This window comes from Pleurodeles waltl, chromosome 3_1 (assembly GCF_031143425.1).
Source record: "Pleurodeles waltl isolate 20211129_DDA chromosome 3_1, aPleWal1.hap1.20221129, whole genome shotgun sequence".
Taxonomy (NCBI): Eukaryota; Metazoa; Chordata; class Amphibia; order Caudata; family Salamandridae; genus Pleurodeles; species Pleurodeles waltl.
Window position 1 is genome coordinate 826,990,026 of NC_090440.1, and position 22,877 is coordinate 827,012,902.

Here is a 22,877-nt window from a genome sequence, read left to right on the forward strand (position 1 = left end):
AAACCCTATCGTGGCAAGGCTCAAATGTTAAATATTTTAATGTTAACCATTATTTTTCGCATGTACAATGAATGATACAAATGAATTAGTTAGAGGATTTTATTTAAAAATAAATTCCTAGTACAAACAGCACTGGCTAAGACAGCGGGCCTGATCTTGAAAAACTAATGATGTATTTGTTTAGTTACTTTTGCAAATACATGCAACAGGGGTTACAGTTTAAAAATAATAAATAAAAAGGCTGCCAAGGTGGGAAAGCACTTTGGCAAAAAACAAAAAAAAATCATGAAACCTGAAATGAGTGCACTGATTGGTCCAAAGTACTAGCGCCGAGATGAACTATTTTTAGATGGATGTGTGCAAAAACACAATAAAAATGTTGTTACAGTGAAGAAAAACATGCTTGAAGGGAGCCGATCCACTGCCCCATGCTGTACAGTGCAATAAGCAGAAGAAAAATGTGAACAGCAGTTAAATTATCAATGGATGAAGAAGGCCCTGGTATGTATATATGTCTTTCATTATGTTTTTTTCTAGAACAGGAAGGTGGTAAAATAGCTCAGTCTGACAATAGACCAGACCTAAAAACATATATATTATTTACCATAGTCAAAAGCCGAACTAGAATAAGCTACAGTATTTCCAATGAAATGCAATACCTAGTAGCAATTGGTGTGCACAACGCTCAACAAATACGACTTTCTAACTGAAGTAACCTACTTTCTGTTCCTCTCCATTTCTTTTACCAACTGTACTTTCAGTCTCAGATAGTTTTGGATAAGCAATCAAACAGGCATTCAATAGCCTTTTGAGCCTATTTAACCCTCTCGAGCAAACGTTTCATTCGAAATTTGGTTAAAATCAAATTAAAATCATGTGATCTACTTTCTGTGATAAAGTCCGGTAAAGCTGGCATGATGCATGCGGATGCATAGCAGGCACACTTCGAAGGAGTTGTTTTGCATTATAGAAATGACATCCAAGCAGGCCACTGATGCGCACACATGGGTCCAGGTGCTTGCTGACTTGTTTATATTACAGTTCTTCCATGGTGAGCAGCCGTTTTAAAATGGTAAATAAAAAATTTAAAGAAGTGAAAAACAAGTGGTTGCCAGCACAAAAAAGACAAGGTTGGCCCCGTAGCTCTTTGCAGCTGCCTGTCCCTTGTTTGAAAAATAAAAAGTACAAAAACGTAATGTAACTGTGGCTTTATAGAGAAGTAACAAGTGAAAATGGAGCTATCCTGCAAAGATGACTAGGAGGAAAAGTGGGAGGCGGGAGAGAGAACATAGAAACAAATGTTTCTAGTAGTAGCCTAAGGAATGCTAATAAAAAACAAAACAGACAACCATTGACAAAGCCAATAGGTTGCACCTCTGTAAAATCTATTGGTTTAGTCAATGTTTTTTAAAACAACCTTTATTGAATTTTTGTGATTTTGAAGCATACCTTACAAACTTGGTAAAGTCAAAATACACTTTATTCGGATAAAAGCCATAAAAGATAAATAAAATACATACAGAAAAAGATACATTGAAACAATTAATTATTATAACTACGAGATATAAAACAAGAACCCAAATACACAAAGGGCCTGATTAATACCTTGGTGGATGAGATACTCTGTCACAAGCTAATGGATATCCCGTCCGTCGTATTACAAGTTCCATTATATGTAATGGGACTTGTAAAACAACGGACGGGATAGCCGTCATGTTTGCAACGGAGTGTCTAATCCGCCAAGGTCGTAATCAGGCCCAAAGTGTCAAGTGCATCAAAGAGGAGAGAAAATGTTAATTCATCACAAAACCAATCACATAAATCGATTTGATCGAGACCCCTAGAGCAGCTCCTAAAATTCAACCAGAACAATCAGCAAACTTCTACGGACAATCTAAGAGTCTGTTGGAAACTCTTGAATCCCACACAAGCAATGGCTGAAATAATCTAGTGTAATTTAGCAATAATTCTGGGCTGTCTATCTGATGATGGTGTCAATGGGAAAGGGAGCATGGTAAGCTCTCTGTTCAAACTTTACAATTACCTGTCAAAACTAGTAAAGCTATCATATCCAGCACAATTAGCCCCCAGATGGTTTACCATGAGTGCGTAGCAACTAATCGAGCTTTACGCAAGGCATTAACCACTCCACCAAGGGACCCAACATTGGTGACTATTTTGTGGAAAATGTATAAATTAGTAACAAAGAGGAGGTGGGAGGAGGTGATCCTTTGGCAGTGGGACAACCTGGCACGTGCAGGAACTACAAATAAACAGCAAGTCGTTCTGAAACTCTGTTTTGGCTTTGAAGTTGACCAATAGAAAGGGGACGTTAATTAGTTGTCACATAAGCAGTGAGACATGAGGGGCACATTTTTTGCATATTTATTCAGCAAGGAATCAGGTTGTATGTGCTAGTAGGGTAACTGGTCTAACCTCCATTGTGACTGTGTCCTTAAACAAAGTCTCTGCTGCAATACACCAGAGTGCAGGGGAAAAGGCTCTCGGCCCGGACAGCATACCCACTGAGCTGAGAAAAAGTAGTATTGATATATTGGTGCCTCTGCTGACCAACGTCTTAAACAACTTAAAATATACATCCTTGCAAATTATTGGGCATTATCCACCATTATACTGATTTTTAAAAAAAGGTGCTAGGTCCTTTTCCGGTTGCTATCGGCCAATCTCTCTCATTGATATTCGAGCTAAAATCCTTTCTATTCTTTTTAACAGGATCACTGAGTGGGTGGAGGAGGATAAAATTCTGAACGCATGTCAATATGCATACCTCATTGTATTTAGCATTTATGGATCTTTCCATGGCATTTGATTGTGTGAATCGGGCTAGGCTAAGACAAATTTTACTGAAGTTGGGAGTGGAGAAGCCACTGGCGTCTCTTCCTAGTAACACCCAGGCCAGATGAGGTTTGGTCACAACGGAGAACTTTCTAAGGAAACTCAAACTGAGTGGGGGTGAGACAGGATTGCATACTTGCGCCTTTGTTGTTTATCCTGTATATTATTAAACTTGATACACATCTAGCATAATGTACTTCGGATGTTCCCATGGTATGTGGCTCCCCACTCTCAGTCTTGTTATATGCAGACAGTGCAGTTTTATTGGCTCGCTAGCCTAGAGCCCTGAGATTATTGTGGAATTTATGGGCTCCCTTGATTTGTTGACCATCTTTTCCGAATCGTTCATTATGGTCTGTAGCCCAAAGGGCACAAATTTATCAAGTATATTGGTGGGTTCAAGCCGCTTACTCAGTGTTAATACCTTTTCATATTTGGGGGTGATTTTTAGTTCAACTGGTTCGTGGTAAGCTAATATTGCTGATCGAAGGGTCAATCTATCTAGGGCTGTTGGTTCACTTTTTAGTTTACTGTCTCCGTCTGGGGTCGAGCAACTTTCCCCATGTTGCATGTCAATTATTCTCAATGTGCCCCAGTTGCTGCTGCATATGGGGCGGGTGCTTCGGGCATCAGCGATTCCTTAGCCATACAGGTGTAGGAAAATCGCTTCTGTCGGAAGCTTCCATCTGTCCCCCTTCCACCTCACACTTCATTTGCCATAATAAGTTAGGGCTGAGCCATTTGGGTGATTGTATTCAAATATGCCTCCGCTGCTATGGCTTTCCATTCGGAAAAATGATGAGGCACTCCTAACGTGAAACATAATTAAAGACTGCTTAGCATGTGAGAAAGGTCTAAGTATTCCTTCGTTGGCATTCATAAAGAAACCCTTTGAAGTTATCAGTGTACCGAAGGCTTTTTACTAATGTTGAAACGTGTGGTTATGGGCAGGAAGCAAGTTCAAAATGTATTATTAACTCATGTCCAAAGGAAAGGATTAAGCATAGAAACATCAAAATCATCCACCGTCAGCAACTTGTGAGTGAATCCTGGAAACACCCTCAGTAACCGCTTATGGTGTAGGAGAGGGAGGTGGGAATGCTCTTTAATGTTTCATTTTTGGGCTGATACGATTAAATATTTATTAGGTTTTCAGAATAATTTGGATTCACTTGTTTGTCCCTGTGATAATTTCTCTAAACAGACTATGCTCCATTTCACTTTCTTTAGTGTTTTTTGTCAGAAATATGTAAAAATGTTCGTTATCCCTTTTATTAAATCCAGAGAATTCATACATTGTATGCAATCACTACTTTTTTTTTTTAAAAACGCTTGATGATGAAATGTGTTTTTATGTGAGCACCTCAATGCACTTTGATTAACCTACTGTTCTTTTTTTGCATTTGAGTAGTCACTGAACTGTGTACTGCAGTATTGCCATTTGAAGCCCCAACCACCTTAAGAAGGTTTCTCATTTTGTACACGTTCTAATTGTTTTTATGCAAATTGAATACCTATGGCGTTGATAGGATTACAGTGGTTAAATTCAGGATGTTTTACATATTTATTTATTTGTACTTTTATGGCTGCATAGCAGCCGAATAAAGATCGTTTTGACTTGGACTCATCACATAGCTCAGCATAAGAGCAATTCCATGTCAGGCACAAAGTAAGGCATAAAGATTGTTTTACAAGGCAAATTCCCTAGGAGTACACTGAATGCAACTAACAATGGAAAATCAAGCATTTATAGAAGGCAGGGATTGCAAAAAAAAAACATAGCTGTCCTGTGGTCAGAGATATTGTTCTCCTTAAAAAGCGGGATCAAGAACGTCTTCCTAAAAAGGCAATAACAGTTGCAAAACAACATTAAGTGCAAGGTTGACTGAACAGATAGACTGTCACATAGACACAGGGCAGGAGTCATAGGATACCTAACAGGGTTGGGGAAAGCCACCAGACGATGCAGAGAACTGAGGTGGTCATTATGAACATGGTGGTGTGGCCCGCCAGCCGGCATGGCGGGCCACACCGCCACATAATGAACCAATGGTGGCCCTCACTCACCACCAGGCTGCCTCTGTCAGGCAGCCTGGCGGCGGTCAGCATCATCATCCGACAGGGCACAGGTGCTGCCCCTCGGATAATGATCCCTTGTCCTCCAGCCTGAAAGGCTGGCAGAAGGGGTGCACCGGGGCACCCCTGGGGGCCCCCTGCACTTGGCATGGGCAGTGCAGGGGCCCCTGTGTAGTGCCCCATCGCACAGGTCACTGCCCGATTTACGGGCAGTGATCTGCGCAATGGGTGCAGCTGTACCCGCCGCACAGAGGCATTGGTGGCGGCTCCATGTGAAGCCGCCGTCAATGTCCGGCCAGGCATTCCTGTGGGCCGGCGGGCGGAAACAATGTTTCCAGCCACCGGCCCACAGGAATGTTCTTTATACGGCCGGCGGGGTTCCGGGGGCGCTGGCGGTCAGTAGTAAGACCGCCAGCATGAACACGGTGATTTCGACCGCCGTTTTTATAACGAGGGCCTGAATCTCAGCCGAGTTAGTAGGATATGCTGATAACTACTGCACACCCACATGAGATAAGTATCAATTACTGGTCAAGTATCCAAGGGACAATACAAGTGAGCCGTACTTTTATCTGATTCGGTGCAGACTCTGCCTTGTCCATTTCCATAAACGTTCTTTAATTATCTGGTGGATTGCTAGCAAGGGGACCTCACAGCAGTTATAAACGTCAGGGAAGCCTAATGTGTTACTCATATTTTTAATAAATCTTAGTCAAAGGAAATGACTAAACTTATCAAGGTTCATGCAGTCCCTAATCACACTGCAACTAAAGTGTGCTTCAGACTTAACCCAGATTGCCAGCCATAATAAAAGAGGGCATATTCTAATAAGGTCAGAGACATAATCAAGGCAGAGGTCTGCAGGACATTGATAATTCACACAACTACATGCAAACCCCAACAATCTTTTCAGGCAGTTGTTCGCAACAGCATATATGGCTTTAAAATCTTTAGTCCACCAGACTCCAGAGTCATAAGTCGTTACTGACAAGGATTTAGATGTACTGACAAACAAAAGCTCCTTTGGGGGTTTAGAACCTAGATTTTTTGTAAACCTGAACAAACCCTCCACAGAACGAGAAAACATAGCTGCAGTAACAGTACCTAACATATTTCAGGAACACCGATTGTCAAAAAGTATGCCCAAATTGGGACAAGATGAAACTGGCTGAAGTCTTGTGGCATTTATAAAAAAAAAAAAAAAGGTTTTACATTCATTAGATCTCGTGCCATAAGACATTATGTGGGTTTTCGAATGCTTTACAGTCAATTCCAACTCATCCATGAACCACACAACTGTCCAAAAGTTCATGCAAGCTGAGTTTTGTCCTAGCAATTATAACTGCCTAGTCCTTGTAGAGAGGCACAGGAACCGCAAAAGTTCCGATTCATAGCACATCCGCATTTAATTGATCGAATTGATGATCAAGACCATTGATATGAAGTGAGAATAAAAAAGTGGCTAAAACGTAGCCCTGCCATACACTACTAGAAAAGAGAAAACTATCAGTAAATTACCCCACAGGAGGCTGTGACTTCACGATGTAACTCTCTAAGAAAGTTCATCACAGAAGGCTCAACGCCCATTGCCGACATAATGTTCCAGAGTTCATCACGATTCATGTAGTCTAAAGAAGACTTTCCATGAAAGCAAGGTATATCTGTCCTTGCTTGGACAGGGTATATTTGTTAATAAATAACTGAAGGTTTAGGCAATGCTCCACGGTGCGTAAACCTACCCTGAAGCCAAATTACAAATCTGACAGTAAGTTATTGTCCAGGGCCAAGACCTCCAACAGCTCTAAGATAATTCTACCCATGTTTTGTGATGTGGAATTAATCAGGGATATTTGCTGATAACCTTTTGGGCTCCCTCTATCCCCTTTCATAAAAATATGTGCGATTACCAAGTGTTACCAGGATTTCGGGGGTCTCATCATGGAAACATCATTCAGGACAATTGTTAAGAGAGGAGCCCAAATATTTCCATTATCTTTGAAAAGGTTGTCTGGGACTCCATCAGGGTCCGATGTCTTGCCAGTGGGGCATCTACTATTAGCCGTTTTGACTTCATCCACCTTAGTGGCCAGTCTGCCATTTAATATGACCAAATTGCCTCTTGCAATACACCCAAATAAGGAGTCTTGGTGGGCAGTAGCATAGACGTATTTAAAGTGCTCAATCGAACGAGTGGGGCACTCTCAGCTACAGGGAAATCTTTAATGACAGTAGCATTAATCACCTCTGAAAAAAGCAGAGAATCCCTGCTGTTACTGGCAGCAAGTAGTGATTCAAAGGCCTCCGCCTAGATCTCATTCTTTCTTGTTTCCAAGGCACACTTCTAGATCGGGCAACTTGACCTTGTGAAATCGTCGTCACAAGGGACCGATTTCACTGCTTTGAAAAGGGCTGAGTATGCCTTGGCACAATTTAATTTGAACCGCCTAGCAGGATTTTTTGGGCAATTGACAACCTGAATAGTGAGCAATTCCTAGACCGTATTACAGAGAGCCTCAAAAGAGAATACAGTGACAGAGGGTGCCCTCACTTAGAGCCCAACACAAGGACACTGCATCCCTATTATGTATCCCTATAACTCATCGCTAAGGTAGTAAACAATTCTGCCCCATCAGCTCTGGATCATTTTTGGAGGACCCCATTATGTTTAGGGATGTCAATTGAAGTTAATGTCTCACGATCACTCCTAAGGAGATTAAAACCTAGAAGGTACACGACTAAAGGATTATGGTCACTAAGAGCATTGACCTCGACCTCATACTCTGGTAGTGTACCTTTCACAACTCCACAGCTGCAATGCCAACCCCGCAACCACAGCACTATAGCACCGTACACACCTATCTCCACAGGCCGGCCAGATACAGTGGTGGGAGACAGAATCAGCAGCAGCTGCAGGGGTGCAACAAACAAGGTACGGCCCGAGCTGTGAGACAAGGTGAGGTGGTGCAGGAGCAGCATGCACAAATGTACAAATTAGGTTTTCAAAGTGTTGCAGGCCTCAGCGGGACCATCTGACAAGCAGCAACCGCAACCCTCCTCATGATTTCTCTGGTGGCTTCCCTGGATTCCTAGTGAAGCCGGTGAAAGAGTGTTTGTGGGCACGAGCATGGCAGCAGAGGAAGTTGGTAGTGTACCTATCAAATCCCAACTAAATAAAATGAAATCAATGATACTGTGACAATCTCGAACAATGAAATTTGGATTATAAACAGAATGGGCGACAGTAGCATCAAAGGCAAGTAGCAGTTGGTACTTAATTAGTTCATTGAGGCTCTCCACATAAGGATTATGTACAATGTGCGTCAAAGGTTCGCCATAGGTGTCACTAAGGCCACAAACCACTGTGTTGCCTAATTTACAGCAATGAATATTGAAATCACCCAACCAAATAATAGACGGGCAAGTCCCCTACCAACCCTCACCCCGGTAAGACACCCTGAAGCTCACTTCTCAGGGTGTTAATGATGGCAAAATTATTAACATCAAAACCTTTGTTATACACATTAATAATCATGACCTTCAGTAACCGGTATGTCAGTTAAATGAGTTGAAAACTAATATGATTCAGATCCACTCTATAGACAATCCCTGGAAAGGTGAGTGGTATCAGGCTTAACAATCCCTCTTTAGCTCTACCAGAGAGACCTGGTGAGCCAGGGGTAAAATACGGCATGACACCTTCAATATGAGATGGATTCACCAGCCAGGTCTCTTGAAGAGCAATACGTTCTTAGATAGTGATGATATCAAGTCATTGAGAATCATTTAACTTGGAACACAAACCAGCCATGTTCCAGGTGTCATTTTTCCCTCTACGATTTATGTCAGTGGTCATCAAACTTCCATTGTCACCCAAGGCCTGACAGTTAACAACAGGAGAGTGTAGATTGAGGTCAGGTGTATATACCAAAGGCCCCCTTTATAAAGTCACCACACAGCGGTTTGTGAGTATCCTTACAATCAATTGCTAGTCATTCCACAGAGTCACATGTGGCCAGGAGAGAAAATCTTCTGTGGAGTGGTAGAGGGAAATTTCAAATAGAAGCATTATAGTAATTAAAAGCCCTGGAAGGAGTCTAGATACTTAGAGGGAGATTGGGTCTGTTTAAAAAAAAAAAAAAAAAAAAAAAAAAAATTTAAAAAAAACAGGACCGCTTCCACACCACTTACAGGCTTAGGTGTATTACAAAGCCTGCAAAGCAAACTACTGACAAAAGTATTGGACCTAAAATTGACAATGACACAGTCATGGTTATCTGGTTCCGGGCTTTTTACAACCCAGGTGACACCTTGTACCATGAAAATATCACAGTGTACAATGAAAGCTCCATTCAGCCGCAAATTAAGCCAATCATTATCCTTGTTATGTAGTTGCTCTAAGCCTACGGATGTCCCAAAAAGCAACAGAGGGACACCTTTTAGAACAATTGTGTATGGGATAGCAGCAGGTGGAAGATCCATAATATGATGTTTCATTGCTCCTTGAGGGCATCCCGTCTTATTACTGTTAGTTTGGTTATTATCTGATAGTACTACAGGAAGGACTGTGGAATAATGTACAGCCAGAATGTCTGCACTCAAAAAGTCTGTCCCTGAGGAATGTGGGACTTAAAAAGACAGAATTAAATCCCTAGTAATAAGCATATAAGTGACAGTATTTTGCAACAGAACTGAGCCCAAAAGGGAGTGAAGATTCAGCAAAGAACTTTCAATAGCACCAAGACAGTTCAAAACCTCAGACAAAGCCACACAATCGTTCTTACAGTTTTTCAAATGCAAAATGAGTGGAGTTAGACTATTCGATGCAGGCACTTTGGGTTCATTTATTCTCTTGCACGATTCTCTGAAACTGGGGTTAAATTTTCAAGTGCTTTCCTGGATGCGACTTTTAGTGTGCGACCTGTGCCTATAGACTTTTTAGCATGCAGTAAAATACGTAGGGAATCACTATTCCTTACAAAACCCGCAGGCTCCTCTACATGAAATACGACAGGAAGAAAAGAGACACAGGAATTGCCTCTTCTTGGCCGCAGAATAGGTTCACCAGGTTGTGAAACAGATAATGATAAAGCACCAGAAAACTGACTAACTGTAGTTCCAGTAGCAATATTAGTCTGGACAGTTACAACATCCAACTCGTGCTCAGTGGCTTCAATGGCACTTGATAAAAATTTGGCAATGGAATTCTTGGAAGAACCCTTCTTATAAACCAGTTGCAGAATCTTCCATTTCCCCTTATTCTCTTCAGAGGACACAATTAGGGAAGAAACAGATGAATAGTGGCTCCACTTACCCACTCCTTATAGCAAGTTCCTCAATATAAGCAACAAGGTATCTTCAAATGGGGGGCCAAGAAGGATAACCCGACCTGATCTCAAACAGCTGTGGAAGGACACAGACGGACCCACCCTTAGCCCAGGCTTCGCCTGCATGCTGCTGGAGAGATGTACATGATTTATAGTGTTGCCCCGCACAGATGGCAGCAAACATGGGCCTCTCCTTGAGCCCACAGTGGTCCTAGGACGGTAGTCCCCAACCATGAAGCAGGCTGTGTTCCCACACGGCGGGAGAGATGGATGTGCTCTATAGCGCTAGTCCTTACACAGGTGCCAGCAATCACGGGCCTCCTCCTTGAGCCCACATTGGTCCTGGGACTCGTAGTCCCCAACAATGAAGCAGGCTGTGTTATCATAAAGCAATTTACAGCAAAACAGCAATGGAATAGAGAATTAATGACAATAGAACAGTCATTGTAGCGTTTTTATAACTTCAAGCCATAATACATGAGAATATGTTAAATAAAACATTAGAAGAAGTAGCATGTGCAATTGTTGGCAACAAAATGGACCTCAATGATATTAAATAAGGTCAGCATGCAATATAGGTGATCCACAAAAGTGCAACTTATTAAACAAAATAACTCTGTAATAACTGCCCTACTTCTCCCTCAAATTAGTCATCTTGAACCTATGTCTCACAAGTGCTGTGAGATCAGGTGGATACCTACACATGTGGGTGAAGCTAATATGTCCCTGTTTCTCAAGCGGGGTTTGATATGGATGTCATGGCAGATCATGAATGCCATGTTGAGGCATGTAGCGGATGATGGAAACTTACCTGGGGTAGTAGAGGGTTGTGCATAAGCTATGGTTTAGTGATGTAAGAAATTGGGGAGGGCCATCAAGAGCATCTCAGTCACTTGGCAGATTGGCAACAGTTGGGAATGTGAGAAAGGGTTATTCTTCATCCACCACCTAGGACTTAAAGGATTCTGATATTGTCAGTGTTTTTTAAGTGCAGCATGGCTTAAAGTTAAAAAAGTGCTATAACATAGTCAACACAGTATGCGGGTTAGTGCTGTTTTTTTAAACTTTAAGACATGTTCTACAGCAGCTAGTGCCACTCTGCAATATGTCTTAAAAATACATTGAGAAAACCAATAGATTTCACAGAGGCACAAGATATTGGCTTTGCCAGTGCTTGTTTGGCTTGTCCTCAAAGGGAAACAAAAAAAGTTGATTGGTCGTCACCACCCAGTGTCCCCTGTTGCCTTGTTACATAAATGCAGCTCGGTGTCATGTGTTAGCCAACCCACATAGAGGAAGGTGGCACTCGCTGCCCAGGTGGTGTTTGAAACGAGAAGAGAGCAAACACATACGGAAAATAAGTCATTACAGACTTGCCATTCAGTAATGATGGCAGCCTTAACTCCCACTCCCTCCCAATGTTGACTGGCTTTCCTCTGCTCTGTAAAGAGAGAAAATCAGAGCTTTACGAGGTTTCTCACTGGGAAAACACAAATTAAGAACATTTTACGATTTCGGCTGCTGAGTCACTAAAGGATGCAGGGCAATATTTTAATCTATGAAGTTTGCACCCTCTTCCAGAAAAGCTACTCCAAGGCCTATCCTTTTGGCTTTTACAGGTGAAAAGAGTATGGAGAGGTTGCACAGTCGGATACTGTATGTGCAGAAGCCATGTGTAACTCACAAACAGCAGGCAGCTGGGCGTGGGAGGAACAGCAACAGGAGGAGGAGGCAAGCAGGTAAAGGAACTGCAACAAGGTGGGAGGAGAGAAGACGACCTGCAGATGCACTCGTACTGAGTGCTCAATAGGAACTGGAAAAAAGTACCTTCAGAGTGTGTAGCCAATGGAAGCACACTGGCCAGTATCCAGTGCCCTGTGACTGGAAGATGTACTTGGACCAAGATCCATGCTGTGACATGGACGGGTAAAGCAGAGCAGGAAGATGCGCAAAGTGAAAGGAGACGTTGTGCTAACCAATCAGAAGCATGTAAATTAAGGCAACATAAGAATCAACAAATGGTAAGTATTGGGCAGGTTCTAAGCCCCTTTTAAGATTTTTTTTAATACAAGAGATTTTGCAGGTGAAACTTAAGAGGCCCCGGGAGTCTGCAGTTTAACGATACAACTCAGTCATAACACCATGAGACTGAAATGTTCCTGGGTCAGACAAACACAGGAATATAAAGAAAAAATATAAAATCAGCAGACAACTGAGACAGAAAAACAAAATCAATCTAATCTTGAGGAGAGTGGATGCAAAGGCACTCTAAATATAAGTCATGTTGCCAACAGACAATAGAAAACAACAGGTCTGCCAAAAGACAGCATAAGCTGTCAGTAACTGGGACCTAAAAACACACGAAGTTACTTCAACTAAATTGTCAATATTACATATTTATATAACATATATTTGTAATACAAATGCAAGAAACACTAAGTACTTAGCTCATGATTTTATGAAGAGATTCTCAAGAGCAACAAGAAAGCATCCCAAATGTATTTTCTATAAGCACATCTCTAGTGTTCAGTTGGGCCTCTGCTGTCTATCCACAATAAAAACACACATACTCGGCATGATGCGATTGCCTAAAAGATCTTCTCTGGGTCTTAAACTACTGTTTCAACTTGATTTCTAAATAAAGTTTTCAATGTGTATCCAAGAAATTTGATAGGTGTGGTGTTAAACATGTGATGCTAGTTCATTGAGTGAATATGAATTTGTGAAATTAAATTAGTGCAATCTGTGTGGTCAAATGTTAATTCTCTTTGCCAAATAAATATGCAAGCAAAGCAAGAAGATGCCATGCATGTTTATCCACTTTAATGTTACTTTCACACAGAATACAATGCACCTTCTTTCTAAAAGTTCAGGTGCTTGATTTTTCAATTACTTGTTACTGTGGCAGATGCGCTTTGTTGGTTCGCTGCACATTATTAGGTTCTGTCAGACACCAATCTGTTAAATGAAATTACTTGAAATGTTTGTCAATAAACACATCATCACTATAAAGCAAGAAAGAGTGTGTCTGCCTCTGAAGATCCTCCTGTACTGTTTACATTATTGCATCAAGTGATGAAGATTCTGATTTCTAGTTTCCCTACAAGGCTGTACAAGGCAAGGAAATCTGTCCTCTTCGGTCTCCATTCAAGTAATACTTCAATTTCATTTGCAGACATAAACCTAGAATACAGTTCATAAATTTAGCGCTGGGCCTATAGCAATTCTACCATGTCTAGGTTTCATCTGCTGTTCCATGTAGAAAAGCCATGAAGGAGATGTCACGTGGATAACTCTTCCCCGATTTCTGCATGCTTACAAATTCTTATTCTTCTCTACTTCTGTTTATTTTATAATATAACTCCATCTTTTAGTGTATTGACTTCCACCGTTGGGCTAAGACAGTAAAAGTGGTCCTTTATCAACAGTAAGGAGTTTAATGAGAACTGCTCTACCCCAATGCCCTTCTTTCGAAGAACAAAAAGGAGCATGTCACGGTGACTACTTCTGAATTCAGCCTTGTGGGCTGGACAGGTGAGCAAGGACTACATAATTTAACATGGCAGCAACTGGCAAGCCATAGGGGCAGTTAGAAAAAATGTACTGACTTTTTAATTGTTATCTTTCTCTTTGTCCTCTTCAACCTGATGTCTGATCAGCTCTTTGTGTGTGCTCAAGATAAAAAGGTCTATGATCAGAAGCTAATTCCTTTTAAAATATTTCAGGAGCAAATGATTCTTATGTCTGTTTTCAAAAGATGACGATGAATGTCTGTTTGTTGTCAGTTAGAATGTTATCCCATGACATGGGTGCCACAGATATCCTAAGAAAGAACAAGATAAGGACAATCGTTCCAGAATTTAATCTAACTTTGGATTCTTGCGTGAGGGTGTTGAACTACACAGATTTTGGCTTTCATTAGACAGTCTAATCTTACCTTTCGTGTGGCTTGGTGCGCTCATATTAGGGGCTTTGAAAATAATGCATGTTTATCTGCTTCTGCGCCATACCTTCAAACTGTGTAGTGTAATTGATGCCCATGCATTTGTGGAGGTGTGTGAAAAATGACACATGCCAAATAAAATAGTTTAAGATGTATATGACACATACTGAAATTCTAAAATAGGTATACAGTGCCAAAAAATATAAATGCATAAATGTCAGAGTGGCAAAGCTAAATTTGGAAATGAATGTACAATGTATTAAGAGATTTGCTGGGTATGACGAGTTTCACACCAGAAGCTGCTGGTCAAATGAAACACTTCCGAGTAAGGAAAAATGTGTCAAGCGCCTGGAAAACACAAAAGGGGCAGCACTTGGGCAATCGAGGTGCAGTTTAAGGGTTTTTTCTTATATGGTTCTCCACTTTTTCCTATGGCAAGTTTCTTTCTGTCCATGTTACTTTACAACATTAAGTTATTAAACTGAAAACACTTTCATAAATGGTAACAGGAATATATTAACAGGGCATTTTACAAAGTACACATTACAGTAATAAAATTAGCACTTTGACGAGCAAATTTTGCTGCAGTCTCAAGTCATCAAAACCCATTTCTTTACACAAAGTTTGAAAAATGTTGCGATGCAAGGTCTGTCCTGACCAGTACAGAAGCTGCGTTTATCGGTAAACCCTTGCCAGCTCATCTGCATACCTCCACGGTGATAGTCATACAACAAACTTGTATTCTGTTGGCAAGCATTTCAGTGAGGTACAAAGGGCACTGGCCGCTAATTGGCAAATCATCAACATGTAACATCCTGCAATGCAAACATAGGGAGACAAAAGAAGTTCCAATAAAGCAGATTGCTATTCTGTGTTTGCATTGCAGGCTTAGGCATGTTCTAGATTTGAGTCCCGAGTTCTCATACACAAAGATTTAATGCAGCCAACGAAGTCTTATGAATGTTAACCTAGAGGCCAAGCCCAGAAACAAAGTCCATGTAAAAGCTTCTACCATCTTCGGCCCACTGCCATTACACCGGATCACAAATGTGCCACCTTTGGCCAGCCTGCACATGACAAAAAATATTGAACAAAACAAAACAACACAGAGCACCTGTTCCAGGCCCCTTTCCTGACAAGTCTTTCTGACTAAGTGTATTATGTAGGAACTCTTTCTGGTCTCAAATTGCACCAGACAGCAGTAAAACAGAGATAGCTCCTTTGACTGAAACATAACAGGATTGAAAACAGAAAGTGACAAGATGCCTCGGTGACAATACTCACTCAATGAAGTAACTCGCTCCTTCATCTGTGAAGCCCTCCTCCCATCCTTGGGGCAGGTCTGCCAAGACATAGAATAGAACATGATAAACTTCAGGGTGAAAGAGCAGGAAACAATATAACAACCCATGGAAGAATGTAACACAGCACTAAATGTAGCAATAAATAATAAAAATGGAAGCGCAAAACAATGCAGCAATGGAAGAAGGAATGTACAACTATGTGGGCACATAATAATGAATTTAAGAAAGCCCAGGCACTGAAAATTAAAAATGGATCATAAGAAAAAGCATGGGGAACAATCTTAGAAATCAAACATGATAGCAGCAAATCAAAGACAATTGAAAGAGCACATGAAGAAAATAGTAATAGTAAAAAAGTCAATGAGTAATAATTCAATGAATGTCAGAAGGTATCAAATTAAAAAGGAAATGAGCAATGCACAACAAGCTATGTAAAAAAGCAACAGGGGTGGAAATGCATGACCGTGCTTTATGTGCATAAACAACTGAATAACAAGTTGGATTGCTAATAATGTTAGCAAAACGTGTCACTATGCTGATAATATAATGTTTTGATTAAGGAAGTACATTTCAAATGCCACAAACGCCTTGTTTATGCTGCTTGGTTTTACTCATGTTGTGGATCATCAGATACAGTGGAAAAAACAAGACCAATTTGTTCTAGGAGTACAAAGACTGTCTTGCAGAAGAATGGAAGTAGGTTGACTTAGAATCTTCTAAAAGGTATCTGAAATACAAATGTGCATATTTATATAAACTGATCATTGTCCCTATAATGGTAATAGTTTCTAAGCAGTTTATGGCACAGAAAGGACGCATACAGTTGCAAGGTGCATACGTTTTTACAAAGAAAACTTTTTATTGATTGATTTACTGTACCTACTTGCCATATTCCTTTTTTTGGAAGCTTAATTTGCTAAGAATTTATTTTATTAGGTCCAGTAGAGGAAACATGTAAGCTGGAAGACAGTTTATCAGAGCCTGATAGAGGTGTTTCCCAATTCAAAGAACAAATACTTGAATCCATTATGTTTTACCTGGGAAGGTGATTGACTCCTAATGCTTTAGACTTGGATACATTTGGGTGATGTTCAAGACTGAAAAGCAACCAAATGCTGTTCTTCAAACAAAACCTCTAATTTACACATTTAGGATTTTCTAATACTAGATTACTCTTGGATTTGGGAAATCATACCCAAAAGAGATATTCAGATATTGCGAAGTCACCAACTTGCTGAGAAACCCAGATTAACAAAAAGAATATACATTCTGGGAAATGTTATGGTCTTACAAATTGTGATCACCTACGATTCCAGACCTGTCGAGTGTCTGTGGAGTTACCAACACTACAGACTATTGTTTTATGAAGTTTCTACGAATACATGTTCAAAGTGAGATTTTGTAAGTGTAGGAAAAGGCATTTTATCTTCCTAATACACGCAACTAGGTGAGTAGTATCTCGAACCTATGCAATCTTTAATTCCAGAAGAGTCAGAGATTTTAGAAATTAAGGATCATTAAGGAAAGAATACAACGATCCTTAAATCCTCTACGAAGTGAATGCCTTTAGTCAGTCTCCTGCACAGTGTTTTTCAGAGGGTAAAGTTGAGAATAATCCATTCTTCTTGATGTAGATATAATTTGAACTATTCTTCTGAAAGGCTGTCTCGAATGTTATTTCTAAAGTGCAAACTCTGCAACAGATGTAAGGTCACAGTGGACTTTTTTTTATATAGTTTATAGAGTGAGGAATTGTCAAAAAGTACAATACGGGATATAGTAATTAGTCCTTGCATACAGATTGCATTTTTAAGCTGCTCTATGGCAGGCTTCAGAGACAATATGCTATTTCTCAGGGCCTCTTGTGCAACAGTGTATGCAAGCTTTTTCTCTCAGTGTTTGTGGGCAGATAATCTGCAAGTTTCAAGTGGCTAGCATGCGAGAATAGGGGTAACTTGAAAAACTGCATTTTCTTCAGGGAAGGTTGGAGGCAAATCAATGCAATAAGAAAACCAGCAATGTATGAACTAAAGCATTCAGTTTGCGGGAAGACGGATGATGCAGAAGAGCAGGCCAAATTACAGATAGAAAACAAAATTCAGGAAATATTTTAAAAAATGGAACAATGCATAGGATGATGAAAAGCAGCAGTGCTTAAAAGGAAACAGGATTTCATAGCAAAGCACTGTAATGTTAAAACAACAGTCCAAATTAGTGACAAAAGCAAAAATGCAGAGTACGCCTCAAGTCAGTGTTAAAAGCAACAATGCATGGAAGAAAGTTTTGAATCAAGGAGAAAAATCAAAGCAATACTGATGACAGTGCAAAAATTAGAGAAACTACAAAGCAGGAAGTACAGCGAAAAATGAGGCATTAAAGAAAATACAAAGTGAATACAGCAAATTAGTGAAAATGATGACAATGGAGACAAAACTGCAAGAAACTGAATGAATGAATAATTTGTAAAGCACTTTGCTACCCAGGATAATAAGATTCCTAAAGCAAAGAAAGTGACAGAGGAAATGAGAAGACGGAGACAGAACGTGTGACTTACAACAAACAAAAAAGTTTTCAAATTTTGAAAATAGTGGATAAAAGCAACAACAGGTGAAATAAAGTAAACTTGAAAAAAAAATGCATAGAGCAATATAATCGAAAAGAAATGGAAGTGATAAATCAGGAAAGAGTGTATCAAAGTAATGCAATATGTCTTAGGGAAAACCACACTGAAAGAAATTGCAACAAATTAGAAAAACAAAGTAGCCATAAAACAACAAATCGGGGAGAAATGCAACAACTGGGGTGGTACGCAACATAATAGTTTCTAACATTTAAAAAATGAAATATCGGAACAATATCACCATACAGGGAACACTGCACAAAAACATAGAAGAGAGTAAAGCTAAAGATATGAATGCGTGAAGATTAACAGGCTGCTAGGTGGCAACAATGCATGGGAAATGTGATTATGGAAGAAGTACAAGAGTATACAAAAGTGAAATAAAAATATAGGGCACAACAGGTAATATAAAAGTGCATACGTCAAAACAGTTCAGTAAACAATGTAACGCAAAGTGAACATTCCACGCAAAGCATATGATGAAAGTGCAGAGGTGGTAGGGATGTCACTCTTTCACTCACCTGACCGGATCATATGGCCAGAATTGACAGGCTCTCCTGTGCGCGGGTGCAGCCAAGACGTGGTGCAAGTTTTGTCACTGAGGAATGAAAACATGCACCTGTTATTGTCATACTGTAGAGATGAGAAGTGTCAAAACAAAGAGCTGGGCAGATGTGAGGGAGTGCAGTGGGATTAACAAAAAGGAAGTGGGGTGAAATTCCGGGCTTACTTCACGAAAAACACTCGGCCGTCCTTGCATACCCCGTAGGACCAGGGCTCAGGTAAACTATCCCGCCCGACCGCGGCCGCCGCCATGTTCGCTGTCCCAGATCCTCCTGCCTGCAGCCCCAGGCTTGGGCTGCTGCAACACCGGCGCGCGCGCCCTCCTCCTTGCTGATCTCGCTGCGGAGGGGCGCGCGCGCGTGCTCGGAGACTGCGAGAGGCGCGCGATGGCAGTCTGCACTCAGGGAGAAGCTAGGCAAGGCGCGCGGATCTCCAGGCTTTGCTCGTTGCACATGTTCCAGAGGCTGGTGTCCTACCTGGATGCAGAGGGGTGTTGATAAACCGAGAGCTTTCACACGGGCCCGCGCTGGAGACTCGCGCACGGCATGAAGTGGTATAGTTCGTTACCTTGACTCAGGCACACACACCTATGTGCTTCTGACCAAACACATTAATGTAAACTTTCAAAAGTCCCTGCATAGGACAGAGGTGGGAGGATATCTTTTTGTATGACGATATTTCTCAACCTTCTCACTCCTAGACCCCTCTGCTTTTGAAATAGGACGTGTAAGACTTGTTTTGCTCTCTCATTCCGACAGTAAAATATCTTCCAGTCCATTTGATTCCTTTGTGAAGTTTAAGTTGGACCAACATTTTCTGTCACGTGATCATCGTTACTACTTTGTTTGGCTGATAACTAAAGGTAAAGCTTACGTACACAGAACGAATACGGCCCAGCTTTCTTTATTGTCACTTGGGGGTGGGGCGCACTTCCAGGTGTAGAGCTGAGAATGTGACGCCCTGGAGCCGGAGCTGCGCACTTTGTACCTGAGATGCACTGATAATCGGCTCAGGCCCCTGCCTGGCGGGGGAGGGGTTTACTCACAAATACAAAGATTCACTCTCTCGCATTCACAGGAACAGAGGAGACCGGCTCTGGCCTGGTTAGAGGATCCGTGGCGTAGAGCGCCCCCCACCCTCTGCGCACCAGGCCTGTGGCACACCGAGGCGACCTTGGCATTTATAAGCACTGGTTATTTCATGGACAACACGGCGCTCTTCAGTGTGACACTTGAACTCTGCCCCCCCTCCCGCTGAAGTGATTAGGGCCACCTACTGCACGCATTATGAGATGTGCTCACTGTTTGTCAAATCTCCAACCCCCGAAGGCATCACAAACTGGCTCGCTTACTATAGGTGCTGGAGAAAACAAACATTTTCCACTTTACTCCGTTTTACCAGAGCTGTGAAAACACTGGGGTGTGATAGTGTTTATTTTTCACGCCCATCGCAGTTATAGTTACTGTATCACTAGGAAAACAGCGTATCGTTGCCACCGATATTGTCTTTTTTAAGGCAATAGTTTATTTACGTTTACATGTATACAATATAGCAAGTTGTTTTTAGTTGTGTCTTTTCAATTTCGGAACTCGGTGAAGACAGTTCCTTTGCCGAAATGTTTTATTTTGCAGTGTAAAACATCGATTTTTGGCTGCACCACAAGACAAGCCAATGTTTATTTCTTTTTGGACGAATCAGCTTTTCATCCTTACTTGAAGATATCCGTGTAAGCGTATGATGGAAACATGAAATGTAATGTTTCAAAGTTTATACTTTTCTTTTTAATTGCAAAAAGGTGATGTAGTAGCCAGGACTGTTGGAACTATTTTCCCACGGAGTGCTCCTTTGTGCCCCCTCACACACACTCAGAGCTGGCCTGAAATATAAGTGTTAACGAGGAAATTTAAATGATCCGCCCGTTCAGCGGGTAGTGAGGGTAGAGTGTTAACATTTGGAAATATTGCCACCATACGCAGCTAAAGTGTGATGGGATAGTGTATCCACTGAGATGGCCTCTTTTCAAAATCAACAGAAACAGTGGACTTAAGAGCTTTAAATGGGTTAGGAGGGGGGTGCAAGCAACCGCACGTTGGTTTCCAGAGGTAAAAATTAGACCTCCTAATAGTCTAATATTTAAGTTAGCTGGTCGAGCAGTTAGGCTAATCCAGGAGATGTGCTAAGCATTTGTTGCACTCACAAATCCAATCATGCACCAGACACACTCAATGAATAACTCAAGACCAACATTTTTTAAAATGCGTCAGACTTTTATATAATTATTAAGACCAAGATCTTTAGGATATGTTAAGTACTTTTTGAGATATGACTTTTCAATTTTTTTATTAAGTTAGTCTTTCTGTGTGTAATTACGCACCATAGGAATCAATGGGCAGTCACTTTTAAAAATGCATTAAAAATCGTACAGTTGAGTTACCATTTTCTTCTTTTGCAGGATGATCGTGGCAGTCGGTGGGCACACTGTGCCAGCTGTAGAGCCTTGGGCAGCTCCTAGTTCTTCCAGGAGCAGAGCTGGAAAATCTCTTTGCACAAGCACAGGGCCACTTGGAAGGGCCACCTGGAAAAGGAGCTGGTTTGCAGATTTAAAGATGGTGCCTTGGGGTCTCCTTGGGCTGTCGAGGTCGCAAGGTGTTAGGGACCCGGGGCACACAATAGGTTCTGCGATGCAGGGCTCAGGCCTCTGGATGCAGGGCAAGTTGGAGGTCTTGGATGCTGTGTGCAATGGAACCCTTTAGAGCTTGAGGTAAGTCTTCTTCCAGGGGCCTTGCAGGATGACGAGGGTGCTCTGGTGGGGCTTCCTCCTGATCCAAATTTTGGTGGTGTCCGACATGCACTGAACAGTACCTGGGGTATTGGTACAACTCTGCCGCGGGAGGGTGCTGTGCCACCATAGCTGGCACACTTGCAGGATTTCTCTGGGCTTTCATTAGTGTGTCGTCGGGTCTGGCTGTGACTTCCAGTTGCAGAGATATCATCCGGTTGGTGAAGTGACCCTCACCAGTTTGCTGGTCCCTTGTAGGTTTCTTTGGTTTCTTGAGTGGTGCCTCCATTCAGGAGGCCTGGATGTCATTGGGGTCTTTTGAGGTCGGTCCAGTGGTCAGCTCCTCTGCAGCGACGATTGTCGGGACTCTGGTGCAACAAATAGGGGTCTTGGAGTCTCTTCTAGTGCAGCAGGTTCTCTGTTCTCGTCCTGTCGGGTTCTTTGGTGCTGTCTTCTTTTCTTCCTGATGAATCTGATTTCTTGGTCTAGGGGAGCCTACTAAATACTGAATTTAATGGGCGTTTTAGGGGGAACCCGGTAGTGTCCAATGGGACACTTACCCTTGGGTGGCTACACTCACTACAGTGACCACTTCCTGTGGGAAGGGTCATTTCCCCAAACCTCATTGGCTATTTTCCTGCCATCCAACATGGAGGAAAAAGAAATGGAGGGCCCACTTTGCTTGGAAGCTCCTAGGGGTGGTGCATGCTCAGTGAGAACCCTCCTCCTACACTTTGTGTGGTTTCCCACCTTTGCTCCTGCCAAAAGTGGGGGTTGGCAAAGGGGGAAGCCATCTGCTGCCAACAGCAGGCCTGGGGGCTCGAGTTTCAAGGGCGGTAGCCCTTTGAAGCTCACTGCCAGGAGAGTGCACATTCCTCAGGGAGGGGGTTTTAGCTCACTCACCCTGGAAGGGCATTGTTTTACAAACCAGAGAGCCAGGGCTCTCACCTAGGTTTGTAGATTGTCTGTCTGGAAGTGGCATGCTGGATGGAACCAATCAGCAACTATTCCAGTTAGGTTAGCTTTTGCAGGGGCCACCTCTAAGGTAACCTGTGGGAACATTTAGGGATACATCCAATACTGGTACCAGTTGAGATTTATCATCCTGAGTTGTTTGATACCAAAGAACCCAGGGTACAGAGTGGCCATCATGTAACTGGGGAACTCGTGTTTGACCAGTGTCCAGTACATGTACTTAAAATGGCTGCTCTGTTCACTCACTATGTCCCAGGTTTGGCAAAGACTCACTGGGGGAATATTGCTCATGCTCTTCACATATAGTATGGTGCACCCTGCCTTGGGGCTTGAAGGCCTGCTAGAGGGGTGACTTACCCATAACATATGCAGTGTAGGGTGGACAGGGAACACAGGGAGTGTAGCATGTCGAATTTGCCTTTTTAGGTGTACCGCA

The 22,877-nt window shown here is 41.9% G+C and overlaps 1 protein-coding gene across 3 annotated transcripts in view; it reads right to left on the bottom strand.

The window, feature by feature from the left end:
- PLEKHA7 (pleckstrin homology domain containing A7) overlaps positions 1 to 19,050 on the bottom strand; it is a 1,012,616-nt gene extending 993,566 nt beyond the window's left edge. For 2 of the 3 annotated variants that reach the window (XM_069223724.1, XM_069223723.1), the window contains exons 1-3: positions 18,854 to 19,050; positions 18,645 to 18,721; positions 15,484 to 15,541 (exon numbers count right to left, since the gene is read on the bottom strand). In XM_069223724.1, coding sequence (XP_069079825.1) covers positions 15,484 to 15,541; positions 18,645 to 18,721; positions 18,854 to 18,939 — 221 coding nt within the window. In that variant the 5' untranslated portion in view covers positions 18,940 to 19,050. The remainder of the gene's footprint in view (positions 1 to 15,483; positions 15,542 to 18,644; positions 18,722 to 18,853) is intronic. The other variant, XM_069223725.1, reaches the window with a different exon arrangement.
- Between the last annotated feature and the right edge of the window lie 3,827 nt (positions 19,051 to 22,877).